The 25,188-nt window shown below is 41.1% G+C and overlaps 1 protein-coding gene across 1 annotated transcript in view; it reads left to right on the top strand.

Moving 5' to 3' along the window:
* tenm1 (teneurin transmembrane protein 1) overlaps positions 1-25,188 on the top strand; it is a 160,633-nt gene that overhangs the window by 50,656 nt on the left and 84,789 nt on the right. The window contains exons 4-5 of the mRNA XM_029512069.1: positions 1,250-1,493; positions 7,676-7,914. Coding sequence (XP_029367929.1) covers positions 1,250-1,493; positions 7,676-7,914 — 483 coding nt within the window. The remainder of the gene's footprint in view (positions 1-1,249; positions 1,494-7,675; positions 7,915-25,188) is intronic.

Below are 25,188 nucleotides of genomic sequence, written 5' to 3' on the forward strand. Positions count from 1 at the left end.
AAAAAGGCAACAATAATTTGGTATGAAGAGTTCAAAGTGGCAATATAATGTCAATGCGTGTGCAGAGATTTAGAGTTATGGAAATGTTCACGCTAAAATGTTCCGTAACTGTTCCCCTGCAATATTTGGAAAAGATGTCGCCTCAACTTTCACCATAATGGGAGCTGAAGTGTAGAATCCACTAACATGCTGGCTTTTATGCCAGCAATAGAAGCTGTAGGAAGCAGAAACAAGATTATTTAATTCTTTATTATTTTCTCAGTTTATGTCTGGCAAGAATCATAAAATCTGTTCTCCTGCGCTGTCTGTCTAATACTTAACACTTGAATAGAAAAGATTCCGTTAATCTCCCAGGTGGGCTACATATCCATGCACTAAATTATCGCTGACATTTTGGCAGCAAATATAGTTGAGGGCCAATAGTGTCTGTCTAACAGATTCTGGCATCCTCTCTCCCTTACAACGAATTCACTGCTTATGTTACTTTCATTGTCAATACAGCTGGACAGAGTTGGACATTTGGGACATGGGATTTGCCGTGCGCGTGCAACTATGGCGCAGCCATATGGAATGAGCTGCCCACCCAGCCCCCCTGCCCCAAACACAGATAACTAATGTCCTGAAATACATGCAAACTATCTTCATCTGCAACCGTGGATGCACACGGCACACATTAAACAAACATATGCACACACTTTGCATTTGGCAAAACTGTAATTAGTCCATGCTCGGTTTTAGAGGACAGATTGAAAAGCGAGAGAAAGTAGCAGGAGGCAAGAGATGAGGAGCAGCTGAGTTATGGTGAAAGAGAATGATAAATGATAGATCGAGAGAGCTCCAGCTAGACCCCGAGGTTAGCAGTGTGAGGGAGTCACAGCTGCCTAGCTCATTCCGTCCAGCTACAGATCTCATAATAAACATCACATGGGTAGTTTGGGCTGGCGGGTGCAGATTAAGCCAGAGCTGTTAGCTCTTTAAAGACTGCTCAATGTTGCAGCCAGCCAAGAACCTATTTATAGGGCAGCTGGAAGTGTATCAAAGCAGGTAGGAAGGGAAGGCTTTGGACAGGGACAGTTTTCAAGATGATTTATGCCCCTCAATCAATGTAATAACAATAAACTGTCAACTAACACACCACTTTTATTTGTAATTTATGGTACTGTGCTCCTAATAAACCTGTGTTTATCTCTCCCCTGTCCCTCCCTCCCTCTTTCTCTTCTCTGACACCTTGCCCTGTTTCCCTGCGCAGAGCTGCCCAGCAGTCCAGGTGGCCAGTTCACATTTCGCCCACTGCCCCCGCCTCCCCCACCGCCCCACGCCTGCACTTGTGCGCGCCCAGCGCCCTACACTCAAGTGAGCCTGCAGAGGAAGACCATGCCGACACGGTGCCAGGCCAGTCAGGGCGGCCAGGGGGCAGACGCCAGCTCGAGCACAGACCAGGCACAGCTTCACAACAGCTGGGTGCTCAACAGCAACATTCCCCTAGAGACAAGGTAAGAAAATACACAACAAATGAAAATGCCTCTGAAACAGACTTTTGAGCTTGCTGGTTTTTTGAGAAGGTGAGAAAAAAGGTAAGATGAAAAAAAAAAAAAAAATGCAACAAATGAAGGGCTTCCGTTCAAAATGCTCTCCATCCAGAACAGCGTATATATCATTTTGCAATGAAAGCTTTTAAATGAAAATGCCTTCCAGGCAAACTACCCAACTTCAACATAATGTCACCTGATTAAAGACAGTTCTCTAATCCCACAAATGAGGATCATTAGATTAAAGGCGACTCTTTCATCAGGACTCTAGAGTTGGCAGACTTTAACAATTTCAGAGTGGAATGATTAAGAATGAATGTTGGACTAACGAATTTGTTAGAATGGCCATGTTTTGCACGTGTAGTGAGCAGGAAGTGGAACACCGCTCATGCTTCTGGGGTATTATTACTGCAGGTCTCTTCACACCATCAAAGTCATGAGGAATAGCTCAGGTTTTCTCTGGTTTCTTTCATTTTCTTTTCCCCTCACTGCAGACAATTTTACCAGGGGGCTTTGTATGTGAGTTTATGCTACCAGAAAATAAAAGTAAATTTTGGTATCCAGCAGAAATCCTCTTTTTCAGGAGCATTTTTTGATTTCTTTTCCAAATGTACTGTAGTGCCCAAAAATAAATTTCTGCCCGGAGACGAACTGCTGGAATTCGGTCCCATCAAACAGAATTAGGCATATGCTTGCTTTATAAGTAATAATTGATCAGAGCATTATTTAGGAGATCCTCATTTGTGGGGCTGCTTTCGAGAATAAGCAGCAAGGTGCAGAAGAATATGTTTGCATGTGTAATGAGAGCTTGGTGCTCGGCAGCTGAATTCTGGTATTATGAGTGGGGATGAGATTGGCAGGCTGCCATGCCAGAAGAAGAGGTTTTAATAAGTTATGCATTAGGCCATAATTAGATCTTACCTCATTTAAAGGAAAGGAAGAATAAAATTAGATTCAGTCACAATTTAAATTAATCATTTTCCAGACATGTGTATCAATGTGAAAGACTTGTCAGGAGCGCATTGTAATTACATTACTTATCTATGTGTGTGCGCTTTAAGTGAAAATCTACCATAAACAAAAATATACACTTTTTTTTTTCTGAAATGCTTGAACAATATTTGCTGAACATAAAGAACTCTCTCCCATAGAGAGATGTGATTATATTACACAATTTCGTCAGGCGCTCGGTATATTGGAGGGTAGCTCTTTGTTGTAATACATTTTTGCATTTGGGACTTTATAGTCAAATAAGTTTCATTTGATAGTGCATTATTAGTTCTAAACCATAAAATGTAATTACAGTCATAGTCAATAGAATAGTGACCCTTCATAACATAATTCAGATATTGCTTTCCGATCTGGGTTTTGGAGGGTTAGGTGGGGGAAAAAATTAACATGACTGCATCTTCATTGCTGAACTGTTTTGGGCCGGATTTAATATTCAAGCACTCCACTCTCCTCTCTTGATCTCCTCCTTCTAATGATCAGACGTACTAATAATACAATGATTTTATATATATTTTTTACTTTTACCCTGACACTGCTATAAATTCAATCTCAGAGATTAAAAGGTTTTCAAGTATTTATAAACCTGACACGGAAGCTCATGCCAACAGAATTACAAGTGATGCTGTGACCTTATTCAAGATGGCAAAAAAATTGATAATATCTCTCGTTGTCAAATACATTTCCATTTCCTTGATGTGTATTTGATGAATCTGTATTGAAATGTATTGATGTTGTGTCAGATGAGATTAAGATTGTTTGAAGTATGCATAGATTTCCTATTCAGCTGCAGATCTGTTATGTTTCTGGAGAGGGCAGCTTGTGTAAGTGGAAGGATGCAGTTATGGATATTCGATATATCTAACTGGATCTCACACTGGGGTGTTAAGAGACATAACAAATGTTGGGACTGTAATAAATTGACTGGTGCCCTGTCTTCTCCTCTATCTCTTATCACCAAGAAATGAGACTACTTGAGTCATACCCTTTGTCTGTGCAGCCACACACTGAAAGTGATTCCTAAACAGACATAGCACAAATCTGTATGTAGCTGTGCACAAAGGTTGCCCACAGATACACACACACAAACACACAAACACACACACACACGCAAACTCAGCCACACATATCCAGGTAGAGACAGGCCTTGGGCCGTAGACTCCGACCTCCTGCGGAGCGGGAACTCTCATTTTCTTCCTGTCTCCAGGGAAATCTGCTGTGTGATATGAATTCAGAGCTTCCTGGGCGTTGCCTCTGGATATTGTCTGGTAAGATCAAAGGCAGGGAGCCAGGAAGAACAGTGAAGAATTTTAAAAGCACCACACAAGAAGAATAGAGTTGCACAAGCGTTGACAAATGCAATTTCTTCAGCTGGATTCTGATCCCTTTTGCTATAACACACCTTCAGCAAAGCAATAAAAGCATCACTGCAGACTTGACCTGTGTACTGGCCTCAAAATGTGAAAACCCTCACCTGTATTTGACATCTTTTTGTGTATGCTAGGCGTCTCTCAGCCATGCCATGTATTTCTATGTCCATGTGTGTGTGGTTGTCCTAAGTTTAGCTCCGGCCTTTGAGAGTTGAACTGCCATTGACCCTTAGGTGTGTGGTTGCTCCATGTGCAGCCTCCCTGTCCCCCATCTGAGTCACAGCCTTCAGCAAACACTAGATGGGTGGATGAAAAGAGGAGAGGAAGTAGACAGAGAAGGATGGGCGTCATCTGTCACAGCCATAGGGCCACACTTTAGATACATCAAGAGAGAAAAATACATGGAAGAAGAGATGACTAGCAAAAAACAAAAAACAAACAAAAAAAAAAGAGTGGGTATTTTAAAGGAAAAGAAAACTGGTTTTAAAAGACATTTCAGTAAAAACACCAGCCACAATAGTGCAAATTAAGTAAATTAATGAGTCTGAAACAAACAAAAATTTAATTATACAATCCCTGTCAGTGGTGTGAGATTTCCTTTGAAACTAATTGCCTTATCCTATTTTTGTTGTGTTCTGTCATTTTTTAATGTCTTAATATTGCTCTAATGCACATTTTACCTTTGAATTGAATTGCCTTTAAACAGCACCATAGAAATAAATGACTAGTGCATTATTATCCAGTATCCAGTGCACATGATCTTGTTTCACGCATGTAATCTGAATGGCACGAATGCTACGATCAGCTTCATTCTGTCATGCATCATGAAGTCTCGCGCCATTTTTGCTGAATTTTCACCCTTGTTTTTACGCACAATCTGTCTTCAAGACTGAACGCAAGATAAAATAACTTCAGAGGATGGCTGTGTTTGTGACGTGCATGAGGACGAATGGACAAGATGCAAGGCGGGCGCGGTCTGGTGTCCAGCGAGCAGCACTGTCAGTCTGCTGTCTGGCTCCACTTTAATGGCCTGTCCTCTGAGGGTCCTTCAGAGACCGCAATCCTACCAGCAGCAGCCTGTGACCTCACACCTGCTGCTGCACAGACAGCAGAGCACTCTGGCAGGCTGCACGTCTGCCCTGACATATCACACTCACAGCTGGTATTAACCCCCAGAGAGCACATAGTAACCTCGGGCAATCATTGCTGTCAGAGAATTCCAGCAGCTTCAAGATATTTTTTTGTTATGAAAAATACACAAACTTACACACTGCAGGAAGAAAGAAAACAATGAGTCATACTTGTTCTCTGCCTCTGATGTTTTCTCCCGTATACCAAGGCTCTGTATCCCTACACCTGAAGTCTTTCTTCGCTCTTTGATGGAAGTCAGTGTGGCCAGAACAAGAACAAGCTGGAACTGCTTATAATTGCCTGCCCAGATCCACTTTCCCAAATTGCATAATTTCCTTGGCCCGATATTTCTGCTTCCTCAAATGACACCCTCCAACCCTTGCCCTCCATTATCCAAACACAATATAGATGAAATGCTGCCTAGATTAATTGCCCTTCAGTTTAGCTTCATATCATCATCTGCCATCTAATGCGTACTTTTTCATAATGAAAATGAACCTCATCCTCATTTAACTAATACAGTCGTATAACTTAAGTAGCTGCTTTGATGAGTTAAAAAGGGAATAGGTAAGTCATTGATCCATGGCTGCCAGGGTTTTTACATTCTCCTTCATGTTAGAGCTACTCTGCATTACAGTAGCTGCTCAGAGTGTTGCACCAGAGAGACACTGTGACTTTTTTTTTTTTTTTGACAAATTTAATATTTTTCTCTGATGAAGCACTGAAAGCTGGATATGAGGTTATGGTTTAGTACAGTGTGGCTTATTCTGCGCACTACTGTACAGATTGTTCTGTGCCTCTTGTAGTTTTCCTTTATTTTGAATGCATTTTGTAGACTAACAATGTGAATTTTGGTCTGTGCTTTAAATGGACAACACTTATGGAATGCTTTTCTAGTCTTATCAGCCACTCCAAGCGCTTAACAATACTTGTCACATTCACCCATTCACACACACACACACACACACACACACACACACACACACACACACACACACACATCCATCTGGGGTTCAGTATCTTGCCCAAGGACATTTAAACAACCAGGGATCAAACAACAGACCTTCTGATTAGTGGAAAACCTGCTCTTCTTTCAGAACATACAGCTTTACATTTGTCACATATTGCTCACCTCCTTGAATTGATGGTGGGACATAATATGAATTGCAAGTGGAATCGCAGTGCTCAGGGACTAGTTTTTTTCTATGATTAGCTTCCTGGCTTAATCTTCGATGATGCATTACTTGCAAGTTTGAGCGAGCACTTAAATTAAAAGCACACAAATGTGTCCAAACATGTGGGATATGAATTATGTGCTTCTACACTGGTGGGGTTTCATTGCACTTCATGCAGTGGAAAAGTGGAACAGTCTGTCCTGTGTGTGATACCTGAATCCAGAGCCTGTAAGCATCATTTAAAAAATAGCTGCAAAAGGGGTCTCTTCTAAAATCTCCCACCTTGGGGGCCATTTAAATGAGTTTCAGTCAGGCGTACTTTCGAGTTGGACTGAATTCCAGTGAGTGCCGATTTGCATGAATAGAATCTGAATTAGATACTAGATACCTAAGAAAATATGTCTGTGCTGTGCTAAGCTAATTACCGAAGCGTTGAACCACTATCCTAGATAGGCCTGCATTGTAAATGCAGGTGTTTCCATCTTCCTCTGATAGTCTACTTTGGAGTGACGCAAGAATCAATCCCAGATGACATGTAGTTTGTGACACAATGCCATAAAGGCTTCCAGCTCTTTAGACGGAGACAGTAATTAATTGACGGCTCTTTTGACAGTTTGCTGGGATAATGATTGTCCAGTTTTAGCTTAGCTAGTAAAGAGGGAGCCATGTCAAGGTTTAGACTTGCAGAGTTCTGTGACGTACTCATTTTTGCTGATTCCCTTTCCAAAAACCACAGAAGACTGAAACTGTCTTTGTCTGTTTAAATGTGGGCTGCAATTATGAGAATTTATGTGGCAAACTAGTTACAGTAACCAAACCTTATTCCCAAGGCGAAGGAGTGCAGTACACCATTATCTACATTATTGTGGGGTCACAGGTTCACAACAGCTTACTGCTCATGTCAGAGCTTTAGGTAATTAGCAGCTCTGTTTCTCGTTGCATCCCTCTTAAGAAAGTTTACACTTCAGCAACCTCTGTCAGTGTTACTCAAGTTGGTGTTAAATTTACCAAGCACACTGGCGAATATTCATCTTTAGTACACTTTCTTATGTAATATCAAAAATGAAAACAGCAGCCTGCTGTTTGAGCAAGTAAATGAAACAGGGAGGAAAGGATTGTATTTTCCAAGTGTATTATCGAATGTCTCAAACAACTTTATAGAAGTCTCCTTTTGAATTAAGTCAGCTGTGCAAGTATTGAACAGTCAAAGAGTGTTTTCAGCTACAGTGGGAAGCTCACTTTGGCTTAGTTTGTGAGCTAGCCATAAGTGATCAAGTCTGCCAGTGATTTAAGTAAATAAATAAAAATTTTAAAAAGCCGTAGTTAAAAATGAAAAAGCTGCTTTTTCCAGCCTCTGTTTCAAATGAAAAGCCCTGTGTTTATCGTGCAATCAAACAGCCAACAGTCACTTCCAGGTTAGTCAATTTTTATTTCTCTGTGTGTGTGTGTGCTTGTTTTGCAGACACTTCCTGTTCAAGCAAGGCTCTGGGTCTTCAGCCCTGCTGTCAGGGGCGGGGCAGGGTTACCCCCTGACCTCCGGGACGGTGTACTCCCCTCCGCCGCGGCCCCTCCCTCGCAGCAGCGTGACCCGACCACTGTTTACCTTCAACAAACCCCACCGCTGCTGTAACTGGAAGTGCACGGCCCTCTCGGCATCCCTGCTCACCCTTACCCTGGCTCTGCTGCTCACATACGTCATCGGTGAGTAACAGGGCACAGTGGCCAAGCAGTGTGGGGCAGGATTTTGCTTTGTTTCTTCAGATTTTATTTAAGGAATGAACATTTTCAAAACAGATTGCTTGAGGAGCGAGGAAATTGGAAAGCTTGTCAAGAGACTGCCTAATTAATTCAAAACAGAATCAATAAAAAAGAATTCACAAACAAACTCTTACAGTGATTTTTACATACAAATGCACAATGTTTTGGGCATCAAAGATAAAATAAAAATGAAATAAATGAACCAGCCCAAAAATGAAAAAAAAAAAAAAAAAAAAAAAAAAAAACAGAAAAGGGAAAAAAGAAAAATGGAGAAGGAAATCAATAGGGATAAAATCAGGCCTATTGAAATTTTTATATCCTTAGTATGAAGGAGTGAGCTTCAACCGCAGCTGGTGAAGTTTTCCAAATGTGACCCTCTATGGGGTGTTTGAAAATTTTAATTAGCTGTACTAGACCAAAGCACGCCAAGTGGTAAATATTCTGCGATGAACACACACACAAAAAACAACAAAAAACCAAAAAACAAAACCCAGTTCCTCGAGTGTGTTCTCTCACACAGAAACACACTGAGAGCTACGGAAAGTCATACTTCTGTCCGATTACTCTTCTTCCTTTTAAGTCCATGCTGTTCTTATTATACGAATTCATTCTGTCTTTTATTCTTGGCTTCTGACTCAATTGTGTTTTTTTCCCTGTGTATTTCATGCCCATTCATCTTTCTTTTAGAATTAAAAATTTTAATGTATTGTAATTTCGTTTGTCTCAAGGTAATGTTTTACTACTTAACTATTACTTTTGAGTTTGTCGAGATCACAGGATCTGTATTAGCACAGCTTATTATATTAACAACAGATTGTTTTGATTTTGCCTTTGTCTTTTCCTAATAAACCTAAGCTTACCATCATATATTAAATGCCTAGTTTCACCAGGGTTCAGAGTTCTACCCACTTTTTACTACACTTAGATACATTTAGATCACATCTGTAGTTTCAAGTTTCTTTACAGAGTAGACTTTCACAGATAGAACATATGATGAGTTTTCACGGCTAGATTTACCAGCCCAGCTGTAAATGAAGTACTTCATAACACTCACAGACATTCTTTTTGCATAACGATTTAGTATTTATTTTATTAGTATTTTAAATTTGTCTTACTAATAATACCTACATGCATTTACCCAAGAAACATTTTCCCTGCAGAATTTTACTTGTAATTAAATATGTAGATGAACTCCAGCTTTTTGACTGATACTAACTTTGAAATCATTTGGAGCTTTGAAATCAGGAAGGTTGTGGGAGTTGTTCTGCGGTTACGAGGATTATCAGGGCAGTTTGTCAAATTCAAATACAAAGTTTATCAATTGATCTCTTTCAATTGCATCAATTACCTCTTCATCCTCAACCCTGGCCCAGCCCTCCATCCCAGCACGTCGTCTCCCTCCACTGCTCGTCGCACAGATAACCCGGCCGTCCACCCAGCCAGTTCATTTCCCTCCTGTGGTGGTGCTCAAGGTCACACTGGAGCAGGCAGGGGTTTGCATTAATCACACACACACATCACAGTCAAACATCTCATGCACACACACACACACACACACACACACATACACACATGCATGCAGACTGGTGAATCCATGCAGATTAATCCCCAGGCTGAACCATGCTATTCCATTAATGTCCCGGCCCCGGTAATTAGTGAATTAGTGAGCAGTGAGAGTGATGACTTGGAGACGACATCACCTTTTAATTGGTGTCATGCTCCATTCCTGATTGGTAATGATTGATCTTCGTGTTGACATTACCATGGCAACTGCACCAAGATGTATGGGATGTAAGCAGAGATGATATGTCGGCCTGTAAATCAAAGATATTCAAATGTGAAGATTAAAGTGGTCATAGACTTAATGTCTTTGTCTGGGGGGAGAGGTTGAGGCACAGGCCACCAGATGATTAGGTGCTCTCATTATATAATGATTCAGTAATTTTAATGAATGAATTAAAAACACTGACAGGGGAAGAAAAAAAAAAAAAAAAACCTTTCACATCTTCATCAAATGAAAGCCCTGCTGACTTTTTCTGTACATATTGATTTTGAGTCTGTCTTATTAAAAAAGGTTCTCATTGAAAATTAACTGCTATAATCATAATGTAATGAAAAACAAAAATTGTGTATTCTATTTTCAGGCCACGCTAATGAATTTTATTTCATTCAAGGTTTTTAGATTTTTTTTCATTAATATTTATTCCTTACTATGGAAGAGCAGGTTTTTTCATTGTCTTTTATTCATGTGTAAAAACCCTGAATGGGCTGCCTTAAAACAGAAACTATTTTGACAGTTTACTAATCAAGTAACGCAGTTTTTAAATTTTAATTTTCAACCATTCCGTTATTCCTTTGTCTCAGTTGAGCATTTGCAAATTTTTTTTTGTCATAAGCCTTTGGAGTCCTGGACAGACAAGAGAAAAAACAATAAAAGATTTTATTCTGTAGGGAAACCAGTGATGCAATTTCAGAGTCAGCACAATAAAACTAATAACCGTTTCCCTTGGTGATCAGTCAAGAGTATCAATCATGCACAAATTAATAAGAAAGAAAGAAGAAATAATTTGATAGAAAAAGAAGCACAGCAGCCGGATATATACTGTTAAGTGACTAAAAATAAGTTACAAAGCACGAAGGCAAGGCCTTTTCACTTTCACATGTATTAAGACTCACACAGCAAAAAGTGCAGTGATGGCAGTGGGAAAGAATAGAATAAAAGGATTATGAATAAATCAAAAGAATGTGACCTTTTACTGGAAAAAGTGGTAACTGAAGCATCAGGCTTGGATCAAGAAGCCAACTGTCATTTCTGCATTCATTCAACAAGGCAGCAGAGATGAGTGTGTACTTGTTGCGTATCTGTGGGACAGCTGAGTCTGTGCTGCTGGTGTCGGAGTGGGGAAGAAAGTGACGGTGCAGCAGCGGAGGTGTGGCGGGGAAGATTCGGTTAAAGTTTAGATTAGAGGGGCAGAGACAGAATAGGTTTCTGAGAGGAAATCGGAAATGGTATTCTGGAGAGGAGTTGGGTTTCTTTTTTATGAGAAAGGTTTTGCTACAGAGATTCACAGACATGCTTGTGCATGCAGCACACCTTCTCAGGGGATGTTGCGTTGCTTATGCTCTCTCTGGGGATGCTGTCCAGCAGAGGCCTGATCTTTTTTTTTTAAACATGCGCCAAAGTAACCACTTTTTATTTATCAAATAATTACAATCAGCTTGACAACAGCTTGACATTCCTATTCTCTCCCTTTTGTGTTTATGGAAATGCTAATGGATATGTGTGACAGCATTAATCTTCAAATGACTGGTGCAAGTAGGAATACACATAAAAACAATGAGTACAGTAATAACGTCATGGCTGGTTACATATTTTATTGAGAGGGTCTCTGGTGTAAAGTAGAGGTCATCAGCAGGAGGGGGGATTTGCAATATCTGTGCTGGAGCCTCACTCTGTGTGAGGGATGTGTTGCTATGAAGAGGTTGAGCCCTCGACATTTCAGCGTGGCAGCTCTGTCCTCGGTCTGTCAATCCCAAATTGATGTTGTATTCTCTTTCCTTTTTTCTTTTAATCTCATCTCAATATTCTTCTCCAGGCATTTCAATGCAGGTTGGGGGTGGGGGGATTTTGGGGTTTTAGAGGTTAAACAAAGCCAAAGCTGAAGGGGGCCTGTGGAATCTCTTCCGCTCTTCAGGACTATTGGCAGTTCTTCTTTACTAATCTGCTCTCATCTCTGCCCCCCCCGAAAAAATCCTTTGTTTGTCTTTAAATGTAAACACCAGGCTCAATGTGGAACAAAGTCCGAGCTGGAATAGGACTTGCATCCCCTTAACAGCTGTGGGAAAGGTCGTAGGCCTTGGCCTCTGCAGAGATGATGAATCTTTGGAGGTTTCCTGGAGTCCATCTCACTCTTTGGCTGACTGTTTTGTGATGTGCTCAGAAATCCTCAAGGCTTAGAAACGATACTAAAATGTTCTACTAGTATTCCACTACAGTTCACAGACCAAATTCTTTTGTATGAAGTATAATTATATAGATGAACAGATAACGAAAGAATTTGTTACTTTCAGTGCAAGTTTATGTGTCAGCAGATGTAACTCTGGTATGATGTAATTGATGTGACTGGTAAATGTAGTGTGTGGAGTGTGTTGGTTTCCCCACAGCACATACCGCTGACTGAATCAAGACATTTGCAGCATTTACAAAATTGTGACATATTCCTTTACAGCCTTGCCAAGCTGGAGCCAAATGTTTCAGAATGTTAGAGGCGCCCCCCGCCCCTTGGTGAAAATCATCTTAACGCAGCTGTTACATTTGGCTGCATGTTCATCTTCTCTCGTGATCTTCAGCCAAACTTTGCACTGCCTGCCGCAGTCTTCAGTGGTTCAGCCCGTAACAGAGCTGGTAAATGATCTCATGTGTTGGAGCGGAGGCACAGGATGACCTGTGTCACCACAGCGTTGCCCTTGCAGCAGATCTCTAACACACTTGATGTACCTCTTAATAAATCACTAAATAGCTTTGACTCTGACGATTTGGAACAGACCCTCCATTTCTGACAGTTTGGAACCAGCTCCAAATATTCGCCTCAAATTGCTGCCAGTCCTTAAAGCGCTCTGTTCAAGTTGTGGGACTTGTTTATTAATTTGGGGAAAAGTAACCCAGCGAATAATGAGGCAATAATATTACGTCTCAAATTAAGGTTTCCAATTAGCACAACAATGGGACGATGCATGATTGCAGAGATAATGCTGTGCCTAAATGATTGCAGCGTATGCCCCCTGTTGTGATTAGCTAAGGCAGTCCTCCTCTCTTACTTTACTGCCTCCTCTCCCCTCCTCCCAAAACCCCTGGTGTTGCAGGGGCTGTGAATAGCTTTGTTAATTTGTTTATCTCCCAACGTACCCCTCCCTCCTGCAGTCGTGGCTTGTTATTAAGCACAACACGGCCATCAGATATGAGGAGCAGGCATTATGATAGCAAACTGGGCATTTAAGGAGAGATAGAGGACAGATTAAGCTTGCATCTCTAATCTTAAAGAATATTGTTCCTGACAACACGACAAGTAACCCATTTTCTATTTTAAACCTCATTTAAGTTCTGCCTCCGTAAAGCCCACCGTCTATTGCTCTATCACGTTGTCAAAAAAAAAAAAAAAAAGAAGCTAATTAGAGTATTTTCTGCATTAATGAATGTCTTGCTGTTTTAAACAGTTACAACCCTCAGTATTTGAATCGAATATGAGGAGAGGGTGGGATGTGTCAGTTATGAAAGATAATCATCTCTATGGCAACAGGGAGAAGCTTCTGATGCAAGTGAAATGAGCAAGTCAGCAGCACTCTGCAATCAAATAATCACCTCCAAATCACATTTCAGTTACTCGTGCACACACAGACACACAGGCTGCTCACATTTTAAGCCAAGCCTTCTTTATAGCTTTGTTGTGTGGAATATGAATCTTCAGGGGACCTGGTGATTCCATAAAGCACCAAATTACTCGTTAGTGGCTTTAAGTTTGTTATTTGCATGCTTTTTCTTTCAGTAAATCTATTTTCACAGTTTGATGGCAATTCAAAAGCATCTGCTTTAAAGAATAGCCATTAATCAGAGGGGTCAAAATCTGTTCAAGCTCCAAATGAACACAAATGGAAAAAAAGCATGTTGGTTTATTTATTAGAAATAGAATTAACAATTTGTTCAATTTTTAGTAAATCAGCAGATTATATTTCTATTTGGTTTCACTGAGCCTAAAGTGATGCCATCAAAAATCTTGTTTTGTCCAACAGAGCCCAGAGCCCAATGAGATTCAGACAAAATGCCACACACATACTCGGAGGCTGGGAACAGCAAATAAAGCAATTTTATTTCAGGAGCTACATGAGCAGTGATCGGTCATCAGTAGAGTTATACTCATGATCTGAAATTAATTATAACATATTGATTCACTGGCTAGTATTAAAATTAAAAGACAACTGTTTTAGATTGAGAAATGAACTGAACAATTTATCAAGCAGAAATGTATCAAGAGTAATCAGCTAAAAACTATTTCCTGTTTGATAATACTGATCAAATTCTGGCCATAGACTGTTGATTGGACAAAACAAGCTGTTTGAGGATGTCACCTTGGTCTCTATTAGTAAAAAAAAAATTAAACTCCACAGAACACGGTGGCAGTTATGAGAACAATGCTACGCTGCAAGCCTAGTTGCGCTCTCATTTAATTCTAGTCCAGTGCCGTGAATTAAATAAGGGTTCTTTCAGTAAGTTGCTCCCACTTGATCTGGATTTCTCCTCCAAATGTCCTAGTAGGCATTGTCTGTCTCAAAGCACCAAGCTGATTACAGTTTATCATGAACTAAGTGCTTCTTGTATTCTGCATTGTCAACCAGCCTGTAGAGTTCAAAAATGACAACTGGGAGCTAAAGACCATGTTGGGCATACCTTATATCAGACCAAGCACCTTCACATCAAACAACAATACGCCATTCAAATGGGTTTCAACAGTCAATCATCAATATTGGCCAGGACTCATTTGTTTGTTTTATTTAACTATTTAATAACATTTTATTTCATACCTCCATTTGATTGAGGATAGGAATGGGAAAACTGAAGCAATTACACAAGGAACACAATAAGCCTTGTCTAATTCTGTGCTCATAGACTACAGAATAAATTACAACATGCAACGGATATGAGAAAAAAAAAAACAAAAAACAACAACATATGAAATGTAGCAACAAAGGAAGCATCAGCAATTAATATGAAATAGGCTGAGACTGCTGTCGTAGCGTTTTTAAGGAGACTAAACGTGTGGCCATCGGCGGCTTAGCCGCAACATTCTTGGAAACGTAACCCATTTTTTCATTCCTTCATCTGCTGCATCTGCTAACGCATTTTGACAGTCACAGAGGAGGATGGGTAGAAACACTAGTGTTTCCATGTTGGCTGCAGCCTGCTGTCACTATTGCTGCGTTGATGTGAGCCGAGCAGAGTGCACCTTTTTGATATTGACAGTGATGGATTATAAATCATGTCAGTTACCATTAACCACGTAGTGAGGATGACACACACATCCCAAAAATTTTGAATCAGTTTTAACATCTTTGATATCTTTGAAAGACTTTAAGACAGCCTCTTCTTCAACTAAAATATTTTCATGCCAGTGACATATTTGAAAATGTATTTAAAGTTACAGGCAGCAGAGAAATGGCAAACAAAGCTTTTTCTCACCAGAGGTTCACTTGCCCCAAAGCAGAAGGTGATAAATTTGTTAGTTTTAAGTTAACAGGCCCTTGATGGATATAATGAAAAAAATATTACCTAGAATAGAAATATGCTACAGACTGAGTTAGGCTGAAAAGGCAGCTCATCATGTGATTGCACCATTAGGAGGCACAGCAACAGTGCGAAGCACCAGGACCTCACAGAGAGCTGACAACAGGACGAAAAATCAACTTCAAATTAATGTGTTTTTGTTTTTGTTTTGTTTTTTTGTCCGTTGCTTTGTGATTGAGGAATATTCTTAATCAGGGTGCTTCATACCACACAAACGTGGGTATTGCACACCTATTGGCTGAGCCTGGCTCTCTACTTGAAAAACCAGCCATTACATGAGTTGTTTCTCTGGCTTATTATTGATACAAAAACACTAAAGTGCTCTGAAAAGTTGCCAAATCCAGTGACACTGGAGAAGAGAGTGGAGGAGCGTGGAGTTGAATGCAAATGTAGACCTTAAGAAAACCTATGTATTAAATATCCCATATTCACTTTAGATCAAAAGTATAATGTAACAACAACTATCTATGACCAGAATTATTCAACAAATGCTACACTATGTGTGTACATACTACATATATACTAAAGACTCAAATGGACATTGTAGCAACCAGTTTCAGTGCTTTGAGAAAATAGTATTTCTAGCCTGTACAAACTTCAATGGGCATTATGGACTGAGGTGCATGTTGGAACTTTTGTCAGGCATAAGAGAAGATGACCTACGTTGGTCTGAGGCCAATAATTATCCATTCTTCTTTAGCATGACTGCTCCTGGCTCTTATTTCTCATCGATAGCCAATCTGAACAAAGAAACTGTCTGTTGTCCAGAGCTGAGAAAACATGAAAGACAGTGTTGTTTGTTCTTGAGCTGAGGCCATCCCCCCCTAGCAACACAGATTCAGGACTGACTGTACTATAACTTTACAAACTTTACAGCTTCACTTGATGAGAGCTACTGACAAATATAAGATGTGTGCACATGATGATGTAACTTGCCACAAAGCTTATCAGCTAAAAAAGGAACTGAAAGAAAATGAAAAATATTAACAGGTTTCCAATTCAGTTACTATGTGAGAATTAATTAAAGACATACCTCTAGAAGGACACGAGTGAAAAACTCCTGGGCCTAATTTTTCAGTGTACCGATGGGAAAGACGAGCTGGGAAAGATAAATTGAAAAAAAAAAAAAAGACGAAAAAAAAAAAAATGCACGCAGAGGCAAAAACATGTCTAAAATAAAAAGATGGTCCACAATGGAAATCAAGCTCAAATATGGTGATTCACTCTGCTGAAGATCTGCTACTTTTATTCACCCTGAACTGTGCCCTGTATGCAATCAGACAGCACGATCTGCAGGCCATTGTGCAGCATATTGTACAGCACTTTGAGACAGTTGTACTGTGTGGGATAAAAATGCTTTAAAACGTTTTGAACACTGAGTCACATCAGTTCCCGAAGCTATAGGTAGGTGGTACAGTATGGAGCACAAAGTGCAGACAAAATGAGGAATGCAAAACAGTGAGCACCAGGTGATGATGAATATGGTTGTCTACGATGATGCTGTGTGGATTGCAGTACATTCATTAGCAGACCGTAACATTGAATAGCTGTAATAACCTCAGTGGAGTGAGGAGTTGGAGTCGCAGTAGTGGTGATTGCAGTCTGCTCTGATAGCAGGTGGTGGGCAGGAGGCCAGAGATTGTGTACAGGTGAAGTCGGATGGGCCGGTTCAGTGCGATGATGGCTGTCTGGATGGAGCGGTTGCAGCGCCCAGTCGGCCTGCTCCTAATGCAGACTTACTTTCTCCCAAAGGGTACATTTTTGAACAGGTGGTCACCTGTTTGTCTGCGATCATCTGTGATCCTGTACCTTGTACAGCTCTGTCAAGGAGGGCAACTGGCAACCAATTATCCCCTCAGCGATGCTGGGTGGGTAAGATAGCCCACGACAGCAGGGCCCGTTCCACTCCTTCCAGGAAAAAATAATTGTTTAGGTCCAAAATGCTTCATTTTCCTTTGGGGTTTTCTCAAAAGTTTCCAATGTCAGGAGTTTTTAGTCGATTTTTCTTTTTTGTAGAAAAATTGTGGGAACTTGTAAAAAAAACTGGGGGAAAATGGACCCTCCCCGTTCCCCCGACAAAACACTGTGAATAAAACAAAAGAAGTTGCACTTTAATTCTTGCAATAATTAGTCATAACACAGACTTTCTGAATTTGTTTGAATATGTGTGAATTATTGCGATCGCAAGCTGGAGACTTCCTGCAGGGACTGACTGTCACGCATGGAGAGTCAATCACAGTACACCAAAGCCGCGCTGTCATGTGTCAGTTATTAGATTTATTGTGATGGTCCTGACAGATCTGTTGCATAATTGTAGCTCACACTGAGACGGTTTTGACATTTAAGTCATTATGTGTTTCTGAATTTGTGTATTTGACTTATTATATATGTATACATTAATGAAAGCATTGTCTGCTCGGCTCGCTTATAGCAAACTTTAAGATATCCAATGTTCTTGCACCATCTTGGGAAAGTAACAGAAATTCAAGGTGAAAATTGGCTGAAAGTGCTCTTTTTTTCCCACCAAATCCTGGTGTTTTATTTATTTTTTTATTTTTTGGTAATCATTAAAAAAGAAAAAGAATCTTACATGCTTCTGTATCTTAGTCCCAGCCTGTGCATATGGGGCTGTGTGTGTGTGTGTGTGTGTGTGTGTGTATACACCTCACTCCAGTTTCTTTCAACCAGCCGCTTCACGCCTCATTGGGGTCCGTATTGATTGGTCCAGTTTCTCTTTGTTTTCAGTTCTCTATTTTGGTCATCTAATGCAGCTCAAAGAAACCCACTGGCCTTTGCTGAAACTGCCCTAACAGCCACAAAAGCCTTTGGTAAAATTGCTTTAAATGGCCAGACAATCTCTGGTCAGAAAGCTCTGAATGGTGAGGGAGCCCTTTGGTAAAATGCCTTCAGAGGGTCAGAGAGGCTGCAATAAAATAGCCTCAGTAGCTCCGATAGTTCACTGGGCAAGAACATGCTCACCCACATGCACACTGGCATTCACTGTAACTCACAAACATGCTGTTCTTTTTTTTCTTTTTTTCCCCCCCATGACACTTATGACACACGTGCACAGTCACACTCCAACACACACGAGCACGGAGGGGCTGACTGTGACTGTGAGTTGCTGTTTGCCTGCAGTGTTTATCTCTCGGCGGTAGCGATGGTGGTTGATGGTTGCTGCCGGTTAGGAACATAACATGGCGCCGATCCCCCTGCTCACTTAACACTATTCTGTCTGTGGTAACATGACTCAGCTTTCAGAAAGGGGCCAGATCGAAAGGACAGAAAGCTGGAGATAGACAGAGATACTGCAGACTCACTTACAGAGAGGGAAAGAGAGAGGGAGGGAGTGGAGGCATGATTGAAAATGAAAGAAACAGAGAATTCCATGAAGCAGTGAGCTGTGAGCTCTGTTGGACTTGGTGTACTGACGCAACCGTGACTAACCAGATGACAGTGACGGAGACTTTCACTGGTAAATAAACAGCAGGATATACAGCAAATCTCACCAGTCAAGACACCTCTGCTCTTCCTTCATCCTTCTTGCTGTCATTTTATCCCGCCATCCAAACAGGACTTCTCATCCCAGATTGACTAGGTCACACCAATGAGTCCTGAGGGCTCGAGTCAAGAAATTGTGCTGCACACATAGATACACACTTGCACACTAGCAAATGTCAACACACTCATGCACAGAAACATAATACACTTAAACAGTCATGACAGTGGTATTAGTAGCTTTCAAGGGGTCAGTGGACAAGCGAAAGAAAAACACTTTATAGCACCTCTTGTCTTCACAGTGGAGCAAAGGCCGCCAGGCAAAAAGACAGGGGGGCAGTGGGGCCCTCAGGCTCTCAGTCTCTACTCTAACGTTGACTTAGACACAGATTTGTTTTATTGGCACTGAAGTCCCTCTCCTTCACTCTCCTTCACACTTGTTTTCCCCATTTGTCTCTCCTTCTCTCCTACTCCCCACTCTCGCGCTGCCTCTGTCTTTTATCTCCCTCTGCCCTTCTCTCTCGCTCTGCCTTCCTTTCTCCCATCCTTCAGAAGTTTTGGCTTAGCTAGAGGCTGACACAGGCATGCAGAACTCGGATGAGCAATTGCTTTTACTGTACATGCTAAACTACACACTAAATCGAATGACTGATGTTCTTGAAAGTGTTTGCTGCCGGGCAAAGCCAGCTGTAGTCTTTGGATGTCAGATGGAATATTGTCGGTGGTTAGCTATGTGTATGAGAGAAAAGGACTTGGCAATCAGGCCGGGGTGTGTTTCTGCTTGTGCGAGAGTATTGATAAATCATTTTTAACTGACTGCAGTGCTACCTTGGCTGTAATGGTTATCAATAAGACAGTATATTCACAGTCAGTCTCATCCATTGTGTTCTGCAACCAAACTCAGGACAGATAAAGATGCATTAAACAGGACTACACACACACACACACATACACCCACGGACACAATTTTCTTTCTCTATCTCCTACTCTTTCTATACCACGAGTGTGAAATCTAATCATCACTGGGGCCCACAATCATTTCTATCTAATCTGGAGACACACACATGCCTGACAACAACAACAGTAACATCAGCAGCCGCAACTGCATGCGAGCATTATCTCTACATCTACTAGCTCAAATAGCCTGCTTTTAAAAGCTGGTGCTCTGGAAACACTGGTGGAGAGAATTTAGTGGTTTGGTCCTACCATTTACTACAGTTACAATAAAGATATGCCATCCACACAGCCAGGCATTCCAGCTGTTAATGTTGCAGCAGCTGTAGGGAAGCAGTTGTTATCGCTGCAGCATTGCTAACTTTATTCACAAATTTCTACCAGCTTCTTTTCTCTTATTTCTCTCCATGGTAGTAAGTAAGCAAACGTGAAGAAGGCACATCAAGGGCCTCTTTCTCTTACTACCCAACTGTCTCTGGCTCTCCCTGCAGCCGGCACTCTTCTCCTCAGCCTGCCACATCCTCCGCGCACATCTCGGCAGGGTAGCTGACAGCGAGGGTACAGTACAGAATCCCCTCACAGCAGTGCTGTCCTATTACCTCTGGCAGTCATCTCACTGTCACACTGATCAATGGTTCATGTGTGCGAGGTCCTCGCTGCACTGCTGCTCACTGTCGCCACTGTGCTGCTGCTGCTACCGCTCGCGTTATAATGACTGGACTCACTCAAAGTCCCTCTCTAACGCGAGGTGGTTATGTTCATTTTGTGTGCGAGGGAGAGCGAAAGAAAGTCGGACACTGAGAGAGAGATGGATAGACAGTGAGGGGGAAAACGAGAGTGAGAGTGAAGGTTCACGCTGAGCACATGCTGCTTGCATAACTGACTTCATGCTGTGTCTAAGTGTGTGTCTGCGTGAGTGTGCATGTGTGTTGTGTGTCCACACATATGATGATGAAAAATTTATGAAATCCTTGTAAATCCTAAGCAGAAGACTCCAAATCGTGGTAGGAGGTAGAAACACAAAGCAAATCATTCACTGTTAATTGCAACATAGCTTTGGGTCTGTTTCTATACACTGACCCGACAAACACAGATTAAAGAAAGAGACTAAAATTAAAAAGTTTCCTGGATAATTAAATAGTTTGCTCATGTTTCAACCGTCGGTTTAAATCTTTTTCTACTTTGATTCTGAGAAATCCTGCTGTTTGCTTTGTGCTTGTTTAGCAGCTGGCTCTAAATACTACAACACCCATGAGCCATAGCTGCCATTGCTGCTGGGAATAAAAAGCCAGCCTAAACTGTCGCAAATTCACCTGGATTGTGACTTGACTTCACTTTGTTGTCAGCAAACTACAAAAACTAAATACTATGGCAGAGTTCTGAATTAGTATCACTCGAAACCTGAATGAGACAATAAATTGACATTTTTGAAATATGAACCCATGATTTCTTGGCAGGAGTTGGATAAGAAAATTTATACTACTCTCGTGCCACTTGTGATGTAGACCAGTATTTGTTACCTTTGGACTGAGCCAGTCTATCTGGTTCCTCCTGTTTTTATACTAAGCTAAACACACCAGCTACTGGCTGTATAAGACATGAAGGGTATCAATCTTCTTATCGAACTCCTGCATGTAAGCGTATTTTCCAACTTTTTAAAAACGAATAATTTAAGGGCTAATTGCTCTTACTGCTCGGCTTTTTGTCCAGTGTAGGCCGTAGCCTCTTATCGCCATAAGCAAACAGACTGCGCACAAACCTGGATTGCCTTTTGGCTAAATTGTCCAAATGCTGCAGACGTCCGGAGCCCCTGAAGGCCAGTATCCACCAGGTCTTCTCTATGCACTAAATGGGCAGAAATTCAAGAATTACTCATTTGATTACTAATTTTCTGTGAAGTAAAATTAACAGCTAAAATGGTATAGGCCCGGAGGTGGTACTTCCATTTTTACCCAATGCACCCTTTCATCCGGATGGACATTGTATCAAAATTACTTTGATCTCAGTTACTAAAAAATTTTACAAAATAATGAGTATCCCCTAACATAGAGCAAATCAGGGGTAAAGTTTGTAGAAATACTCGTTTCTGAAAGTCTTGTCCAAACGGTCTGAGGTAGCATCCACAGATGCTGACATCAGATAGTTGCCCCCGGTCCCCATTGCAGGGCAATTCTTCCCTTGCTTGATTTGTAGCAAGAGATGGTACTATTAGCTGTGATTAAAACGTCGTAATTATTCAACTGTTGAGGCTGAGTAATACTGCGAAAAAAGAAAGACAAAAAAAAAAACAAAAAACAACAACAACAACAAGCCAAGTGATTATGTTCACAGAAAAAGAGGGGCATTGATGGTAAATTATTGTCGAGCAACCTGCACTGCAGCCCCTGCAGCTGGAACAAAAGGCTCTCAACAAATCTCCCCAGAATACACAGGAGTTCTTTATTTTGGGTGTTGTTGGTTTTCTTAAGGGGCCGTAACGCAATAAAAGTTGGTGTGTGCACCGGCAAATTGCCACTGAAGCCAACGCCACTACAGGTACAATGGCAGGAGGACTGAGCAATCTTTGCCTCTGCACAAAAACGGGTGAAATAGTTAGTGGGTATTTTGGTTACAAAAAGATGACCAGAAGGTTGTTCAGGATGACAGCCACCCAAGTCGTGAAACCTGCCAAAAGAAAGTTGCAGCCAACACTTCCAATGTAGTACAACATCAGTGTGATCACACCATCACCTCGTGTGTGTTAAATAGATTGTTCAAAACTAATAAAAACATTAGACATGAATACTAGTTGATAATCGTGCCATGAAAATCCATAGTAATTGTGATTTTTGCCTTACTATAATCCATAACCGTCTGGTCCCTAAATGTGACTTTTAACTGACTCATTCTCTTATAAACCAAACATACACTGACACGACAGTTACTTTAAAGTCCTCAAGGTCCATAAACTGTCTCACTATTTGTGTAACTTAAAGCAACGAAGTACCTTGTGACAATAACATGTCTCCATGACGACAGAGCGAACTCCATGAGGTAAAGCTTGTGAGTGGACCTTGAGTTTTGATTGTTTGGTTTCTGACGTCAAGAGTGAACTTTGTGTAGTTTTCCTCTTTTGTACTGATTTAAAGAGGCCAATTTTACATCAATCCAGACCTCAGATATACTCAAGGTGCCAGTCGCCTGCGGAAAATGGATCGGACAAGAAATCCAAAAGAAGTCTTGAAGTCCTAAAGTAGTATTTAAATACCAAGAATTAAAATGGTCAGGTAAGTCTTTACTGACTTAAAATTAGTGTTAGTGTGTCAGATCCTCATAACTACAAGAGTATACACGTGAACCTGCTTTCTCCACCGCCATCCTCTCTCCATCATGTTCATAGGTCCTTATCTACCCTTGCTCTGTGCGTGCGTGTGAGCATGTGTGTGTGTGTACACGTGTGTCTACTCTGTGACTCTAGATGCTAAGTGTCCTAGCAAAAGGTCAACAGCCATAAAACAAGAGAGTGCGAGAAACAGAGGGTGAGCGACGCTGATGAGTGTGGTCTGAGGGGCTTTTGAGGAGGAATGGAACCGTGAAGAGGAGACGATAGGAGGGCCCATGAGGACTGTCGCTGCACAGTCATTACTGGAGTGGGTAACACTTGGCTAACGGAGGTGTGTGTGGGGCACCGGAGTACAAGGAGAGAAAGAAAAGCAATTCAGATGAGAGAATGAAGCATGAGAGATTGAATGGTGAAAATGCAAAATGTTTCAGTTTGGGGATAACTTGTTATCCCTTACCAAGCACTCTTACAGACTAATTTATGAAACCACAATACCACTTCCACTCCACTGCGTAATATAATGTAGTACAAGCAGTGATGATGCATGTAAACCAACATTTGTAGGTGCAATCCCATATTTCATGTTTAATTCTAATAGCAGAGAGTTGATAATGGGTCATATTTTCAAGGAAATCTCTGCGGTATTGTCTCTAAATCTGTCATTGTTGAATAAAATATGAATCTGACTATCATCTGTAGCTCCCTCTGCCAGTTTTTCTCTACCTGATTTTTTTTTTCTCTCTCCCAGCTGTCTGCTAAAGATGCAGTACTTACAGCAGCAGACAACCTTAAGGTATTTCGCTGAAAACGAAACCCATGAAATTGAATGTACATGGCAGATCATTTGGGCGACCGTTTCTCATACTTTTTCCCCAACATCAGAATGAGTCATCATAACTAATTTCACAGCGACGTGTTAATGACAAAATCCCCCACAATGCAACTTTTGAAAGGGAAAAATTGAGAGAGAGAAATACAGTGAAGGAAAAAAAGAATAATGAAAGGATAAATATAAATGAGTTACTTGTAACCCAACTGATGGGAAGAATGTGCACATGTCCAACTCTGATGTCGTCACAGGCTGACACTTCAATTAGTTTGAATTAAATGATGCATGACGTCTCCCTCATGGCCCGAGTAATCGTCAGTGTTCTGCTCTGAAGAGTTCATATTATGCATAAGTTGATAGCTAAACCAACAGTAGCTAAGGCTAGTCAGATGTCGAAATATCGGAATGTATGATTTTCTGATCCCCATAGATGCCAGACTGGAGAATGGGTCAAAAATGGCTTCAACTCTCATAGCCCATCATGGATTTGCTGTATTTTTCAGATGAAATACTTCACTCTTTCTTCCTGTGACTGGAATGGAAAGTGAATGCAAATGGCTTTGAACTATGTGGAGTTTTAATTAGGTATTCCTCATCAGCTCGGGATCTAGTGTGGGCGAGCGTGTAGGTGTGTGGGTGGGTGCTGACATGCACGGATGAAAACTGCAGCAACATTACTCAGTTGTGTAAGCTTGACTGTACCTGTGTGATTGTGTTGGTCATGATGGATAATTGTGGATTTGTTTTCTAAGCAGCCATTTTGTGCAAGCGTGTGTCAAGTGCTTTTTCTGGGTGACGACAAGGCAATCAGCAGACAGAAGACAGACAGTGAAGATGTTTGAAGTCGTTAGAAGTTCTTTACCTTGATCTGCATGCATCAGCCATCCTCTGACTGCCACCAGCGCCTAGTAACTTTTTGATTTGAGTCTTTGCTTTTGTTTGATGTTCGGAATGTGTCAGAGGAGAAAAAACCCACAATGATTTATTTCATTTGCTTTGTTCTTCCTATCAGCAAGGAGACGTTACCTTTTTAGATTCCTTTAAAGTGTAAAACTAAAGCAGCGTTGGTGCACAATCACACATGAATGGAACATGACGATTGGTCAGAGCAAGGTGAATGTTTTACTGAACATTTTATTGACAGACTTGCAAGACACTAATTAATTTCCTTAACGGGCAGGTGTTAGTTGTTTCTATTTAAGAGCGTGTTGGATTGTTGTCCTAGTAAACAGTTTTATGAGTGGGAGGGGGAATCCGGTACACTCCCATATCCTTTGT

This window comes from Echeneis naucrates, chromosome 10 (assembly GCF_900963305.1).
Source record: "Echeneis naucrates chromosome 10, fEcheNa1.1, whole genome shotgun sequence".
Taxonomy (NCBI): domain Eukaryota; kingdom Metazoa; phylum Chordata; class Actinopteri; order Carangiformes; family Echeneidae; genus Echeneis; species Echeneis naucrates.